The sequence below is a fragment of the Phoca vitulina genome, unplaced genomic scaffold (genome assembly GCF_004348235.1).
Source record: "Phoca vitulina isolate PV1807 unplaced genomic scaffold, GSC_HSeal_1.0 scaffold83, whole genome shotgun sequence".
Classification (NCBI taxonomy): Eukaryota; Metazoa; Chordata; class Mammalia; order Carnivora; family Phocidae; genus Phoca; species Phoca vitulina.
Window position 1 is genome coordinate 1,469,018 of NW_022589786.1, and position 16,606 is coordinate 1,485,623.

The following is a 16,606-nucleotide window of genomic DNA, read 5'->3' on the forward strand; positions in this document are numbered from 1 at the left end:
TTGCTTTAAAATTCATAACTCCTATCAAATAATGAAAAAAAATCAGATAAGTCCAACTTGAGGGACATTCTACAAAATAACTGGCCAGTCCTCTTAGAAAACAAGGAAAGACTAGAAGCCACTGTCACAGATGAGAGGAGACAGAAGAGACGTGACAACCGAAAGGAAAGTGGTTTCCTGATTTGTATCCTGGAAGAGAAAAGAGACATTAGTGGAAAAGCTAGTGAAATCCAAATGAAGTATGTAGCTCCGATAATAGCGTCACCCCAATGGTAGTTTCTTAGTTTTGATAAATGTACCGCGGTTATATCAGATATTAACATTAGGGAAAGCTGGACGAGGGTATTTGAGGACTCTCTGTACTATCTCTGTAACTTTTTTGTAAATCTATAATTATTTCAGGAGAAAAAAAAAAAAAACGACTACTGAGAAGTTCAGTGAATCTCCAGGAGCACCAGAGGACCAGTTGTGGTGGCTACAGAGCCAGGAGCTGTTGCCAAACCTACAGTGTTTGGCCCAAAGAACTGGGCCAACAAAGATTCCAGAACCCATGCTGGGCACAGACACTACATGCTTCACCACCGACACCACAAAACTGGGCCCTTATGTGTCACTGCTGCCTCTAGAAACTGGATGTCACTTCTGCTACCACCATCTGTCACCAGAATGGAGTTGGGACAGCCCCTGCTTCCTCCCATTGCTGGCTATGCTTACACACTGGCTGCAAGGAGGTTGGGACTTGAGTATTTGACATTTCAGTTCTATCTCTGGAAAGGAGCTCTATTTCATAAAATAGGAGATTTCCCAGACGTAAGTATGCTTACTGGCCAGAAAGAAACATAATGCCATTATGGTGACTGAGATCATCTAACCGGAGTGGTCAGACAAGGCCCATTGGAGGAAGTAGAATGTAGGTAGGGCAGTGTTGTAATGAGACCAGACTTGGAATAAAACTAAACAGCATTAGGCACTCAGCCCTGTAGCGGAGGTGAGATTCTGATAAATAGAGATGCATCATTCTCACACAAAATTTATGTTGAACAAGCAGTACATAAAGTATAAGAAGAAAACCACTTTATTTTTGTCTTTCACTGATTCTTTCAATCAACTCTGTGGGGCCTACTAGTCTACTAGTTTTCAGTCAGGGGTAGGAGAAGTTCTCAAGAATTTTCTAGTCACTCTTGAGTAATACACACAATTCTAGGGGTCATTTCAAGTCACATAATTATAATTTCAGATTAGCATTAAAATGTCAGCCTTACATAATAGTCAAAATTTCAAATTTGCTTCTAAGTTGAGCCTTCTTCCCCTCCTCTGGTTTGGGCCTGAAGTTAAGGAGGGAAAGGGTTACTCTTCCCTTGCATCTGTTCTTCTGACTAATCATGTTTCAACCTCTCTAGGGTTGAAACACAGTAAGGGTACTAGGTCAAGGGAGCAAAAAAGTTTCTACTTACCTGTAAAGTTATATTTTGTAATCTCTGTTTTTGCACAAGTTTAAAGTGACTTTTTCTGATGAGCTTTCACATGGTTCTTCAGAGATTTTTGGAGATCTCTTATCTTTAACTCCTTGGCAGGGCAAATGCAAACCTTTGGCTGGTCACTTCCTTTTCCCTTCATTTTCTAGAAATCTAGGAGATCCTCAGCTTCTCTCTGCTCAAGTCTTAGGTTTCTAGGCCACCCTCTGGCATAGGACCTAAGATGACCCCACGCCAGCTTGCTCTCTGGATCCACTTCTGGTCCCCAAAAACCACTCATGTATTCACCCATTGACCTGACAGACTCTGGAAGGGCTGACCTCCCTCCTATCATGGGCACTTCTCCATCATGCCACCATCAAAGCAACCGGTAGTCTTTCTCTCACACTTTAGACTATTCTGTGCTCCTCAGGTGCAGGGAACATACATTAAGCTCAGTGTAGACCTCTTGAAGCCCCTTTCCCTAAGCTTGTTAAAAGTTCAGACACTCCAATCCCTTTTCTTGAGGGTAGAAGTAACGACAAAAAAAAAAAAACCAGCTCTAAAATTCTTCTTCACCTGTTTCCAATTCTTGACTCTTTTCCACCCAAAATGTTGAAGGAGGAGTTTGAGTCATCTAGCTTGTTTTCTGTCATTTCTTTTGAAAATAATTTAACATGGCAAAGCCTTTTGCTTTCAGCTGTGGCATCCCTTTTAACATCTTTTGATGTTTGGATATCCATCTTCAAAGCAAAAAAAGCTTGATTGATCCCTCTTGGCTATTCCCACTTGATAGAACAACCTAAACTTCAGCAATCACCTGGGGTGAGCTGCGGTAGGGACAGCAGCAGACACAGCCACCTACGGTGGAACAATATATGGTCAACTTCTCCAGTATATTTCTGGTGGATTCTCTTGTCCTAGAGGCCTACTCAAATGCCAGTTATCTTTCCAAATGTGATCTGTGCACTAAACCAAGACAAAATATTCTTCTTCTTCTTCACAGATTCAAACATTTCAAATGCCCAAATTCATTTTATTTCTATTCCACAACAAAACCAACCTTCCTAGATGAAACTTGTTTGATTTCCACTCAATATACATTCTTCTGTTTGAGTTCATGCCCATGAAATGAGAAGCTTATAGCAAGAGTGCTAACAGAATGCAAAAATCTTCAAAAAATACTAGCAAGCTGAATCCAGCAATATACATAAAAGATTATACACCACAACCAAGTGGGATTGGTTGGTTAAATATCTAAAAGAAAATCAATTAATGAAATACATCATACCAGTAGAATAAAGGACAAAACCACATGATCATCTCAATAGATTCAGGAAAAAAATGTGACAAAACTCAACATCCCTTCCTGATAAAAACACTCAACAAACCAAGAATGGAAGGGAACTTCCTCAACCTGTAGATGCCTGATAAAAGGCATCTACAAAAACCCTACAGTTAGCAATATCAAGAGAGTGAAACTTTCTCCCTAAGATCAAGAACAAAACAAGGAGGTCCACTCTCACCACTCCTATTCAACATTGTACTGGAGATTCCAGCAAGGGTAATTAGGAAAGAAAATTAAATAAAAAGCACCTAGTTTAAAAAGGAGGAAATAAAATTATCTTTATTTGCAAATAAAATAATCTTGTATATAGAAAATCCTAAGGAATCCACTAAGAAACAATTAAAATAAAAATACTGCAACAAACTTGTAGGTTATAAAATCAATATACAAAGATCAGTTGTATTTTTGTACACTAGCGATAAACAAAACAAAAATTAAATTAAGAAAATAATTCAATTTACAATAGCATCACAAAGAATAAAATATTTAGAAATAAATTTAACCAAAGAAGTGTAAGACTTGTACATTGAAAGCAATAAAACATTATTAGGGAAAAAAAAATTTAAAAAGACCTAAATAAATGGAAAGACATCCCATGCTCGTGGATCAGAAGACTCACTATTACTCAGCCATAAAAAAAGAATGAAATCTCATCATTTGCAATGACATGGATAGATCTAGAAGGTATAATGCTAAGTGAAATAAGTCAGTCAGAGAAAGACAAATGCTATGTGATTTCACTCATATGTGGAACTTAAGAAACAAAACAAATGAACAAAGGAAAAAAGAGACAAACCAATAAATAAATATATTCTTAAATACAGAGACAAACTGGTGGTTGCCAGAGGGAAGGTGGGTAAGGGGATGGGTGAAACAGGTGATGGGGATTAAAGAGTATACTTATCATAATGAGCACTGAGTAATGTATAGAATTGTTGAATCACTGTATGGTACACCTGAAATTAATATAACACTGTATGTTAGCTATACTGGAATTAAAATAAATAAATAAATAATTTTAAAAAAAGATACAGTAGTTTCCAAATTTATCTACAGATTCAATGCAATCTCTATCAAAATCTTTGTTAACTTCCTTCCAGAAATTGACAAGATGATTCTAAAGTTCATATGGAAATTAAAGGAGCCCAGAACAGTCAAAGCTATCTTGAAAAAGAAGAACAAAGTTGGAGGAACTCACTTCCCAATTTCAAAAGTTACTGCAAAGTTACAGTAATCAAACAAAGTGGTACTGGTATCACTATATGTATTTTTTATGTAATATATATGAATAGGATATATATATACACACACACACACATATATATATATCAATGGAATAGAACTGAGAGTACAAAAATAATCTCTCACATTCATGGTTAACTCATTTTTGACATGGGAGTAAAGACAATTAAATGGGAGAAAGAACAGTCCTTTCAACAAACGGTGTTGGGACTAATTATTCACATGCAAAGTTCGACCCCTACTTCATACCATAGACACTATATATTAAAATTAACTCAAAATGAATCAAAGACATAATTTTAAGACTTAAAACTATAAAGTCTTAAAAAAAAGCAGAGACCTACATTTTTATGACTTTGGATTAAGGATGGTTTCTTAGATACAAGAACAAAAATACAAGCAACAAGAAAAAAAAAGATAAATTAGACATCACAATTAAAATCCTCTGTGTTTTATAGGACATCATCAAAAAAGTGAAATGACAACCCACAAAATGGGAGAAAATTTTTGAGTATCATATATCTGATAAAGATTACTATCCATGATATGTAAATAACTCTTACAACTCAAGAATAAGAACAAATAACCTAATTTTTAAAATGGACAAAGGATCTCAATAGACATTTGTTTTTTGTTTTTTTTTAAGATTTTATTTATTTATAAGAGAGAGAGAGAGAGAGCGCATGAACAGGGGGGAGGGTCAGAGGCAGATGGAGAAGCAGATTCCCTGCTGAGCAGGAAGCCCAATGTGGGACTCGATCCCAGGACCCTGGGATCATGACCTGAGCCAAAGGCAGATGCTTAACCGACTGAGCCACCCAGGCGCCCTCAAAAGACATTTCTTTAAAGAAGAACTACAAACGGCCAAGTACATGATTGCATAGCTCCACAAAAATACTAAAAACTATTGAATTGTATATTTTGAGTGGATTATTTGCTATGTAAATAATATCTCAGTAAAGCTGTTATTAAAACAAATGTGAGGTAGTCTACTTTGAGAAGCCATGAGCAGTGCTGAAATGAAATGCAGAAGAGCGTTTCTAAAATATTACAAAATGCAGTAAATCTTGGTCTTGCTAAAAGTTGCGGTTAATAAGTTATTGTTTCTTAAACCCAACACAACCAGCAGAGAAACTGCAATGAAGAGTGAGATTTTTAACTAGATGGTGGTTTGGTAAAGCCCTGACTCCTCCTTGGCTGATTTCAAAACAGAGCCCTGGGTCAGGGTCTGCCACTACTGCGAGGCCTCCTGGTTCCAGCTGCAGACAGAAAGCTCTGTCCCAGCAGACCTGGGCTGCCTGAGATAAGGGGTCCCTCAGGGTGCAGGCCCTCAAGGTAATAACCCAGAATTAACCGTTCCTAAGGATCCCACGAGAACCGGGAGGCAGTGGGCCCCTAGCAGCAGGGTTCATCGTCCCAGGGCGCACGATACCAGGAGAATTGTGTCTTAGCCTATTGTCCTAGCCTGGGTTTCTTTAACAGCAAAGGCTCATCCGTGAGTGGGAGCAGGAGTGAGGGCAGGGTTAATACGCAGGGCAGGAAAAGGGTCCACACACCCTTATGATTTGTCTTCAGTCTGCAGGACATTCTGAGAAGCCCCACAGAATGCATGTTAGAACTGTTCTGCCACTGGGTAAGGGCTGTCCTGGGGGGAGTTAACTCTCCCACTTCTGGGTTGTGCCAGCACAGTTTCCCACAGGCCTGCTGTGGAGACAGAGGGACTGCGGGAACACTGTGCACTCACTGACAGCTGTAAAGATGCCTGCAATTGGCATAGCTGGAGGAAGAAGCTAGGTTGAGGGAATTTGAAGCAATGCTTAAGAGGTGCCTGATGCAACAACCACCCACTAAGTCCTGTGAGGTCTCAGGATCAGCTACAGTATTAGCAGGGCCCAGTGAGGCATGAAAATGTGGGTGCTTTGTTCAAAAATTATTGGAATTTCAAGATGGTTACCGGAGAGCATTAAGCTAAGCCCAGGGTCCTCCTGAGCCTTGTCTGGCTGCACTGGTTGTCTATGCCCCTGGAGCTGGCCTTGTCTGGACTCTAAAATAGCAAGTTACCCCTCATCCCCATGCTTTACCTCTCACACACACACACCCAGGGACGGCCTGACCACATCTTCCTAAGGAACACCGACATTGAGGAGCTGATTTTCTCTTCCCTGTCTCTGTCTCTCCCTCAGCTCTGGTCACACAACTGTAAGCTCGGCCTCCATGGGGGTTCCTGACCCTGCTGGGGCGTGCTGAGGTTTTTCCAGGCCATGGTCAAATCTGGGCAAAGGAGAGAGGTTTTCGTAAAGCTGCTTAGTTTTTTTCCATAAAGTTCTTTATTATAAGAATTTCTCCTTACTTAAGGAATGAAATTATGGTGATGGTAAATAGCACTTTTTATTTTGGTAAGGTATGATATTAGTTTCTTTTTAAGTGGCAGTCCTTTGTCAATCCTGAACTGAAAAAGAAAATGACTATCCTGTGAATGCCTGAGAATAATGGGATGGGAGGCGGGAGAAGGGGTACAGGTTTAAAATCAAAGGCCTGGTGGATGTAGGATTTGATCCTGTTGGGACAGGAAGGGAACAAAGCAGGGTTTTTCATCAACAGTTCCTCACCACCCCCCCAAAAAATATAGAGAACCGTCAAAACCCCTAAGCTCCAGGCTGGCCCTTGCAAGTGTTCCTGGTGTGCTCTTTCTTTCATCCAGTTTCTGGCCAAGGCTCCATCCACGGATGAAGGGGAAAGCACTGTCTGCCCAGTGGAACACGAGCACTGGGGAAGCTCCTCTTAAGAACATATCACCCATCCTCAACTCACCCACTGAAATTCTACTACCAGTAATGTACTGCTTTGGTAGAATGCAAGCCTCTGGTTTATTTAAGTGATTTAATGCATCAGTTCTTTAATATTTAATTAATTAATTTTAAAAAGATTTATTTATTTATTTGAGAGAGAGTATGAGCAGGAGGGGCAGAGGGAGAGGGACGAGCAAACTCCACGCTGAGCATGGAACCCAACACAAGGCTTGATCTCATGACCCTGAGATCACGATCTGAGTGGAGACCAAGAGTCCAAGGCCTAACAGACTGCACCAGCCAGACGCCCTGCATCAGTTCTTTTACGGCGCATTAAAACCGTAGGCAACAAAATGTTTTTGTGGCAGTTAGTATATTGCCTGGTGCACTGAAAATGTACAAATATGATGATGATGATAATGATGATAATATCAACATCACTAAATCCTAACAAAACCCAAAAAGGTAGGTGCTAACATTATCCCCAATTTTTGGCTGAGGAAACTGAAATTTAGAGAGATTGAGTAAGTTACTCAAAGCCACACTGCTTGGAAGCAGAGAGCCAGGGTCAAAACAGACACAGACAGTGTCACTAGGCCTGGGGGACCTTGAGGGACACATGGTGCAGGTTGGGCTGATGTGGCGTTTAGCGGGCCGGTGAGTCCCCTCATTCTCACCGTACTGCTGGATGGGCAATACTAGCTTAAAAGTGCTTCAAGTGAAAACACGAAACCCTTTCTTAAACTTTATTTCTCTTTGTCCTTCTTTTTCCATACCTTCCTCTCTCCTGGCACTCCCTATGTGATTCTGGAAGAACCTACTAGAGGAAACAAACCAGAAAGATCCTTTCAGGAGAACATCTTGCATCTGCAGTATCTAGGAGCACTATCTAATACTTAGTGTCTCACATACGGTGGGTGCCTAATAAATGTTTGCCAATCATTATGAGAAGGAAGCCTCTTCCAGGTCTCTGTCAAGCAGCCAGTGGTGTTCTTGAGCACCCCAGCCAGTCTCCTTCACTGAGCATGCCCCACAGTGGGCTCCATGCCTACGTTCAACCCCACATCTCTCCCTACACATGGCCAACTCAAACTCATTATTAATTATAATGCTTCTGAAAGATGTAGGAGGCATGTAGCACAATCCCATTGTCAAATTCAGGGAATGTCATCTGATACGTACCATCACCTTCCATTACCTACCCAAATGTGTCTACTACAGTCCTGGAAATCTGAAAAACCAGTGAGTAAGGACAGCACCTGTCCCACACCACCTAATTAATGCAGGGCTCTAAGGAAGTGAATGCAGGTGTTGGATCAGGGTCCCTGAAAGATTGGAATTTGTCAATGCCTTCAGATATGGAAAAATGTTAGACCTTTCACTCCCAGCCCACCCCAAAGTATACCTTCTTTTAAGCAAAATCAGCCATTCTTCTGATATTAATCTTTGGCATCCACTTATTAATTCTCCAGTCATTTGTTAAGAGGTAGTGAATTAATTATGACAGACACTATGGAGCTGTAGCTCTGTGTATGGGAGAAACCATTTCAAACTGATTTTCAATTCCCAAAACTTTAATTTTCAACACTAAACAAGGATTTGCCAAAACTTGTTATTTCATTTTTTAGTTGAGCCAGCACCAAATGGTAGGCAATTTTTTTTTTTTTATTGAATCCATCTGTATCCGAAGAATATTCTAGATGCTCTGGAAGAAAACTTTCCAAGCTCTATATTAACTACTGAGTGTTGACATCTGGACCTCACACTGATGCTCTTGCTCTAGCAGATGCACTCACAAACGATGTGCATTACCATTTCAAATCGTCAGTGTATATTTCATTCCAGTACGGGCACTAATTTTATTTGTATGAAGTTGCAGACTTAACAGGAAAAGAGGAGGGGAAATCAGACTTTTTTGTTTGGCCAGGTTGGTAATCCTAACTTCACAGATCTTATGGTCGAAGCAAGGAAGAGGCCAACATAGTCATAGAGCCAACTTTATCTGGCTCTTCCACAAAGAACAGGCATTCTCCTTGCCCAGTCGGGAGAGAAAACAAAACCCACTAACTGGATGCAAAGATGTTGCTCAGCCTTCCCTTTCTGTGTGCAGGGTCATGCACACACTGCCATTCTGTTCCTTCTGAGTGCCTGGCTGCTTAGAAAAGCTTAAGAATAATTCTGAGTTGCACAGTGATCAAACCAACCTTGGGTTAAGACTCTCAGTCCTCCTCCTTTTTAAAAGGATCAAGTACAAAAACACTTCAAAGGGGCTACATATAATTCAGGAATACAGACAGGTAGGGGAGAATCACTTTAGGAAGAAGAGTAGAGAAGTTTTACCAGCTGTCCATAGCATTAGAGCCAGGGATTTAAGACATGGGTAGTTATTTCTAGGCTTAAAAATGCTATGCTTCCATTTATTCTGTAGATTATGAAGTCTATTTCCACAAAGAGCAGTTAAAATTGAGTTGGGACAGAAAAGCAACCTAGAGAAGCAGAAAAGGGAAAGGATGAGAAAAAAATTCTTGTGCACATGGAACACATCAGAGGCAATAGACTTCTGGGGACACTTTGACCTCAGCTTTACTTTTGTAAATATCCTACCTCACTTTTTTTATTTCCTCCTGATGTGTCCCACCTGTTAATACCAGGTAAAATCTTTTCCTTTATCAAGGAATATAAGGAAATGAGTCTGCCCGCAAGTTTTGTTTGTTTGTTTTTTAAGATTTTATTTACTTATTTGACAGAGATACACAGCCAGAGAGGGAACACAAGCAGGGGCACTGGGAGAGGGAGAAGCAGGCTTCCCGCTGAGCAGGGAGCCCGATGCGGGGCTCGATCCCAGGACCCTGGGATCATGACCCGAGCCGAAGGCAGACGCTTAACAACTGAGCCACCCAGGCATCCCTTGTTTGGTTTTTAATACATCTTCTTTTAAAAACATTTGCCAATCAGAGTTTCAACCACACAACGGAATTTTCACCCTTTTATTCTGTTTTTAGAATATAGTTTCTGCTTAGACTTGGTAATGGGTTTATTAATCCTTTACTGGGTAGACAAGAAGATTCTTCATTGTGGCATTAACCAGAGTTTCTCAACCTTGGCATTGTTGAAGTTTTGGACCAGAAAATTCTTTGTTGGGGCTGTTCTGTGCAGTGTTGGATATTCGGCAGCATCCTTGGCTTTTACCCAATGGATGCCAATAGCACCTGCTGTGAAAACCAAAAATGTCTCCAGACCCTGCCAAATGCCCCCCTTCCAGGGGCAATTCTTCCTTCCACCCTAGAAACACTAGCCACCGGCTTTAAGGAAATCATTAAAATATGAAAAGGAGATATTAAAGTAGACATCCATCGGAAAGATCAAAATTCTTATTTCCCAAGTATTTCGTATTTGAAGAGTATTTTAGTAGATCTTATTCATTGCTTAGCCTCCCCTAATTACACAGTGGGCTCATCCACTGATCTCTGACATGGCAGAATCCTCTCCCAGCCCCAGGAGAGATTGCTAGTCATGAGAATTCCATTTCCTTTTGCCCATTTCTCAGTTCTAGACTGAGACATAAAAGGGGGAAAATGTTTGAGAAGTCTTCCTCTTATAAGATTAAAAAATAATAATTATAAATAAGATCCTCTCTAAAAGAAAAAAAAAGTCTTTTTGCCATATCTGTTTTTTCCCCACTAGAAAGTCTGTCTTTGAATGTGATAGTACTGCTTGGACCATGAGCAGTCCCTCACAATCACAAGGAACCAAGAGAAAGGAAAAAAAAAAAAGAAAGAAAGAAAAGAAATGCCAACAGCTTGAGCAAGGTAAAGCAGAAAAAAACAAAAGAGCTTCAGTCCTTGATGATATCTTTGAACCATTGAACCAGCCTTGGAATGTCCACCTCAGGCTGCTGGTTAGTTGAAATAATTCAACACTTTTATTGCTTAGCCAAATCAATAGTTGGCAAACTCTGATTTGTGGGTCAAATGCAGGAACTAAGAACTGTTTTTACATTTTTAAAAGGTTGTTAAGAAACAAAGGTTGTTAAAAATAAACAGCCATATGGGCCCACAAATTCTTAAATATTTACTATGTGGCCCTGCATAGATAAAGTTTGCCAATCCCCAATCTCAACCACTCATAGCTAATGCCTTGTGATTTGTAACTCAAAGCATTCTTAACTAAAACAAGTACTGATATCTTCATTTTACAATTTAGAAACTGAAGCTTGAATCTGCCAACAGTAGGCTCAACTAGACAAGTCAAATACAAATTTGCCATTATTTCAATTCATTGTAAAGTTAAGCCAAATTGAGGCATCACAAAACATTTAATAGACTTTTCTATTTTTTAGGGCTTCAAATCATATTTGTACCAGAGGCTTGATTTTACAAATCAGAATAGATGAAGCCTCTTGATGAAACACAATATGCTCAGTGAATACCTTCAAAGGGGGTCAGATTGTCCTACTATCTGGAGCACCAAGGCATTTCCTGCCCTAGGAAGTCAAACCTGGAGACCCCAAAGAGGAAAAGACATTACAGAAACACACTAGGAACAAACTCGCTGATTTGATAAATTACCTTTTCTGCTTGCTGAAACAGTTCCTGCATTTCCTTGCTGACTCACTTAGAGAGAGTGAATTCTTAGTGGAAAATATCCAAAGGCTTCCTCCATTAACTTTAGCACCCAAGTTAATACTGCTGTTTCCAGTTGGACCAGCATGTTTGGTAGCACCTTGATAAAGGATTTAAATATTGATAAAATCTTATACTCAGAGTCAGGTCCAGAAGAAGGCAGACAGAGCTCATTGTGGAGAGCCCATCAGATGAGTGTTGTACGAGTTACAGTAAACATTCGCCCACATCTAACCATGGGGCCATAACTGAGCACTGAATGACTGACTGGCAGGGCCAGGCTTTTCTCAGTTGATCCCACGAACATTTCTTTGCCTTTGTATCCCAGTGTCTATCCCAGTATAGTAGGTGGTCAATCAGGAGCAAAAGCCCTCGGTCTACACCCAGTACTGGTTGTGCTTCAGTGTTGGGTTGGTTTGTCGGCAGAACTTGACCATATCGGGATCCAGATTCATCCATGTTTCCCAAGGAGCACATTTCTCCACTGGCTCAGTGGCTGGAGAAGCCATTTGCTCACTTTGTGGGTCCCTGAAAAGACTGACTGGGGGATTTCTGGAGCTTTTTAGAAGGGGTGTCACTGTGACAGTGGGAACAGTTATGCTCCTTTCTGGCCTAGGACCTGGGGTTGTAGGTTCAAGATTGGTCTGAGACTTGATAAGAGGTTTTGTCTTTTCTACCTTCTGGCCCAGCAGCCAGACACACAAGGCCACTGCAGTTATTATCAGCAGGAAGACTACCACAGCCAAGGGTACAATGACCATCAGGGGATAACTGCTCTCCCTGGGCTGGGTGGGTGCCTCAGGACTGGCGTTGGTTGTGTCTGGTGGCCAAATGACCCTGGTTGGAGAAGCCTTGCCATCCAGAGTAGACTCTTCACCACGGTGTTGTCCCCAGGGACTTGCTTCCTGCTGCCTGGTCTGGGTCAGCTTCCCTAGAGTTTCTGTCTTTGCTGTGGGTCCTGAGGAAACCACAGGCTTTTCCTGAGAGAGATCTGAAGTCACAAGGTTATCTGCAGTGACAAATAAAGAAACATCAGGGGTAAAGGTTTGCAAACATAAGGGGTCAGGTGGCACTATGGTGAAGGGTAGATGACCTATTGCTGGCTGCACATGGTCTGCCCTGAGCAAGAAAGTGAAGGAGTCATTCAGCATATCAATGCCTGTTAGGTTGGCATGTGGATGAAGCATCAACAACCCTTGGTCAATGTCCCTCTGAGTGAATAGAGTAGCGTTTTCCATTGCCGTGCCTCGGCCCACTCTTCGTACAAGTCTTCCATGGACAGGAAGTTCGGTCACTTCAAATTTGGGATCACTGTTAGTCCTATTAGCAAGCTCAGTAGCATCAAGGTCCTTTCTTCTCAGCTGATAAACCTCCCTGTTGGCGATTGTCAGGTTTGACGTAACCTGCAGTAAAGGCTGCACCCTGATGTTCAGTGTTTGTCCCGTCAGATTGCTTTCTGGTGTAAATAGTGAGAAATATAGCTGGTCCTCTGAGGCCATGAGATGTGTCATATGGTAAGAAAGTCTTCCTGAATGCAGATCTTCCTGCCCAAAGCTGACAACCACCTGGTTTTCAATGAGCAGATGCCCATGTTGGAGGGGCCATGTCATCTTGTAAGTGATTTGGGGGCTTCTCCCATTGGTCATTGCCGACAAGTGAGTATTGGTGATGGGGACAGTTGTCTGGCCTTGTGGGAGAAGTAGGTCTGTGAGGTTCACAAGGGTGATGGAGATGGGGATGACATCCAGGTGGAAGAGCTTATAGAGTGGGCGGTGTTGGCCATCAGTCACACTAAAGTAAAACACACTCGAAGATGGGCTTCCATCTTGTACAAACCATACCTGAGAGTTATCAATGTCAGCTTGTGTGAAATGGTGAACAGGTATGTCTGGATGGTGAGCCATTGCCAAAAAGCCATTATTAGGATTACGGATGATCATATATCTGATCTCCTCTGGAGGACTGTCTAGATCTTCCACTTTTAGGTTTTCTGGTCCCACAACCAACCTATTTCCCTGCAGAACTTTCAACCGAAGCCCTTTTGTCTTTAATTCTGGTGCCTGGTCATTAACAGGAGATATGGTGATGTTAAACATCTCTTCAAGGAAGTCAGCCTCCGGCTTGGTGGTGGACTTGCTCTTTTGTTTCGGCCAAACGGCAAAGGTAAAATTATCAGCCAGTGATTCAGAGTCATCGTGAAGGTATATGATTCCAAATTTATTAACTATATACTGGGAGAAATTGGGTTTTTCCTTGGTAATATTCCTCTCTCCAACCATAATGGTTCCATGGTGAGGAAGAGACGTAACCTGGAACCAGATTTCATAGGAAGATCGCTGAGATTTGGGCAATTTCAATAAGAGGTTGGAAGCATCTAAATTAGATTGGTCAATGAGAACTTTGTCTCCCTCCTTGACAGCAGCTCCTGTGAAAATATAAATATAAAGAACAAAGTGGCATTTCATTAGAACTTTCAGATGACACCTGTAAAGCTCTTTCTCTCTCAAATTTCCCTATCCGAGTGGATTATTCTAAACCTCTGGGTTGCTCAAGGACCTGAATTGGCATTGTTATGCAAGGCATATAACAAATTATATTTTAAGTATACATATCCTAACTACTAAGTCAATATTTCAGGCAAGATAGCTCTAAAATCTTGAGATTTACTTATAGAATGTTAATTTCCTAACTTATCTACTACTGGACTTTCTCTTGCCATGGAAACAGGTGCAGTTTTCAATACCCCTTTCCTTTCAGGAACTTGCCCTATTTGTTATTTTCATTTTCTATAGATGGTTTTCAGTAATAGGCATGGTAAAGTCCCCATTTGGAGTTACAAATAAAATGCTTTAGAGTTAATTTTCCATCTTCCCCCCAACTACAACTATTAAAGCTTATGAGAGGAAAAAGAAGAGGCCCAGAGAAAGAGCACACAAAAAGAAATAAATTTTTATAACCATATACGTTTTATTTCAAAGGTTGATATCATGGCATTGATATGGTATCATGGCATTTCCAATTAATAAGGGGAATATTTATTTCCAAACTGTCCCTACTTTAATAATTATAGATAAGCCACTGGCCATATCTTTTGGTGGCTTTACCTGTATTTGCAAGCAGACGACTCTGCCGACCAGGCTCAGTAATTTCATATGAAATAGTAATACGAAACTCCTCAGGGCCTAGAGCTGCTGGTGGGGATGATGTCGTAAACGTGAAAGAGTCTTCTGCAGTCCAGCCAGTGTTCTCATGGTCCACGTGCTGGTATAATATCAGCCGTTCACTGACCTGTCCAGACATGAAGAAAAATCAGCCCCTGGCTTCCGGGATAATATGAGGACATGTATCCTAAGGAGATACAGGTTTTTTTCAGGGTTTATTCTCATGCTCAAATTATGCACATATCTATGCAAACACAAGAACAATAACAATGTGGTAACCTATTTGTCAAACCTTGGTGCTCAATTGCAAAAATAGTTTATTTATCAGAGAAAGAAAAGCACATTGATTTTGAGATGACTAAGGCTATGGTTTGTATATTATAGAAAGCATATAATGAACCTTCATTTGCCTCTCTGATAATTTTAAAAACTATCAACTCATAACCAATCCTATTTCATATAATACTCCTACGCACATTCTGCTCAATAGCTTATTTTGAAGCCAACCCCAAACACCATTTTATCTGTAAATGTTGTAGTGAATATTGACAAAGATGGCTCTTTTAAAAACATAATCACAATACCATTATCACATCTAAATATTATCAATAGTTACTTAATATCATCAAATATCCAATTAGTGTTCAAATATATCTGATGATCTAGTACATGTTTTTTTTTTTTTTTACACAGGTGCTTTGTTTGAGTCAGGATCCTTAGAAGTCCCCACATCACATTTATTTGATGCTTCTCATAGGTGTCTTTTAGTCTATAGGTTCCCCTTCTCTAATTTTTTCTTGTAATTTATTTATTATTTATTTATTAATTTATTAAATATTTATTTATTAAATATTCTTATATTCTAGGTTTTGCTGCTTGCATCCCAATGGTATTATTTAACATGTTCCTCTGTCCCCTATATTTCCAATACACTAGTAGTTAAACCTAGAAATGTAGTAAGAATCAGATTTAAGTTTTTGTTAAGAATGTTTTACAGCTTGTATTCTGTATTTCCTCTGTATCTCATTACAAGGCTGCTTCTCTTTTGGATATGTTAGTATTAATAGGTGAATTCAAGTGCTGCCAGGTTGATCTATCTATTTTAAAGTTCCCCAGCAGCCTTGTCACCTGATAGTTTTACAGAGTCATTGATATGATTGCTTAAGTCCCTTATTTTTGCAGTGGCAAGGCATTGATATTTTTAATCATCCCTTCTTCATTCTTATCTGGAATTCTTCTTTAAAGAAGAACTTTCCCTCTTCAGCTATTTGGCTACGCTGAGGTACAGTGTATGCAGGAAAGACAGGATAAGTACTTGATTCTTTCCCTTTATACAAATTTTTAGAAAAATGAGTCCCCTGGCTCCAATATCTAAACATACCCATTGGTTTTTGTTTTGTTTGTTTTGGGATCATTATAAACTCATGAGTTTTAATATATGATGTATTTCATTCCATTGCAGTTCTTATTCTCCTTGATGTTCAAATTTTCCCACCTTGCTTAGGGTATTTTTCAAGATTTAATCTAAGTTCCTGATGCCTGTTGCCTATCAATGTCCTTTCCAGCTCAACTGATGGAGATGGGCCCCACCCAGTGTTTTGTTGTCCAGATCCCATGTGGGTGTCCTTCCCCTAACAACAGTGACTGAAAGTTCTAAATCTCAAACCACAGAAGGGAAGGCTAGAGATAAAATGTCTCACCCTTGAATTCCTATAGGTCACATCTTTTTCTGACCTGCTTTCTATTATAGTATCTGAACTTACAGGTATGTTTTTTCAAGGTATTTATGTCCATGTCGAAAGTGTCTAGGATAAATTATCTTATAATTTACAAAGCAGTTGAGTCTATTTCATCAGTCAGTATTTGGAAATACTGTATTAATTCATGGAAGCTTGGTGGTGTATTGCTCTGGTTCAACACTGGTGCAATGGATGTACCTAGAATCAGAATTCTAGAAAGGCTTTTGGTCTAATGAGTTTCCACAAAATAT

The 16,606-nt window shown here is 40.2% G+C and overlaps 1 protein-coding gene across 2 annotated transcripts in view; it reads right to left on the reverse strand.

Moving 5' to 3' along the window:
- Positions 1-9,715: 9,715 nt before the first annotated feature.
- LOC116626109 (chondroitin sulfate proteoglycan 4-like) overlaps positions 9,716-16,606 on the reverse strand; it is a 61,991-nt gene continuing 55,100 nt past the window's right edge. For both annotated transcript variants that reach the window (XM_032395268.1, XM_032395269.1), the window contains exons 9-10: positions 14,560-14,743; positions 9,716-13,880 (exon numbers count right to left, since the gene is read on the reverse strand). In XM_032395268.1, coding sequence (XP_032251159.1) covers positions 11,833-13,880; positions 14,560-14,743 — 2,232 coding nt within the window. In that variant the 3' untranslated portion in view covers positions 9,716-11,832. The remainder of the gene's footprint in view (positions 13,881-14,559; positions 14,744-16,606) is intronic.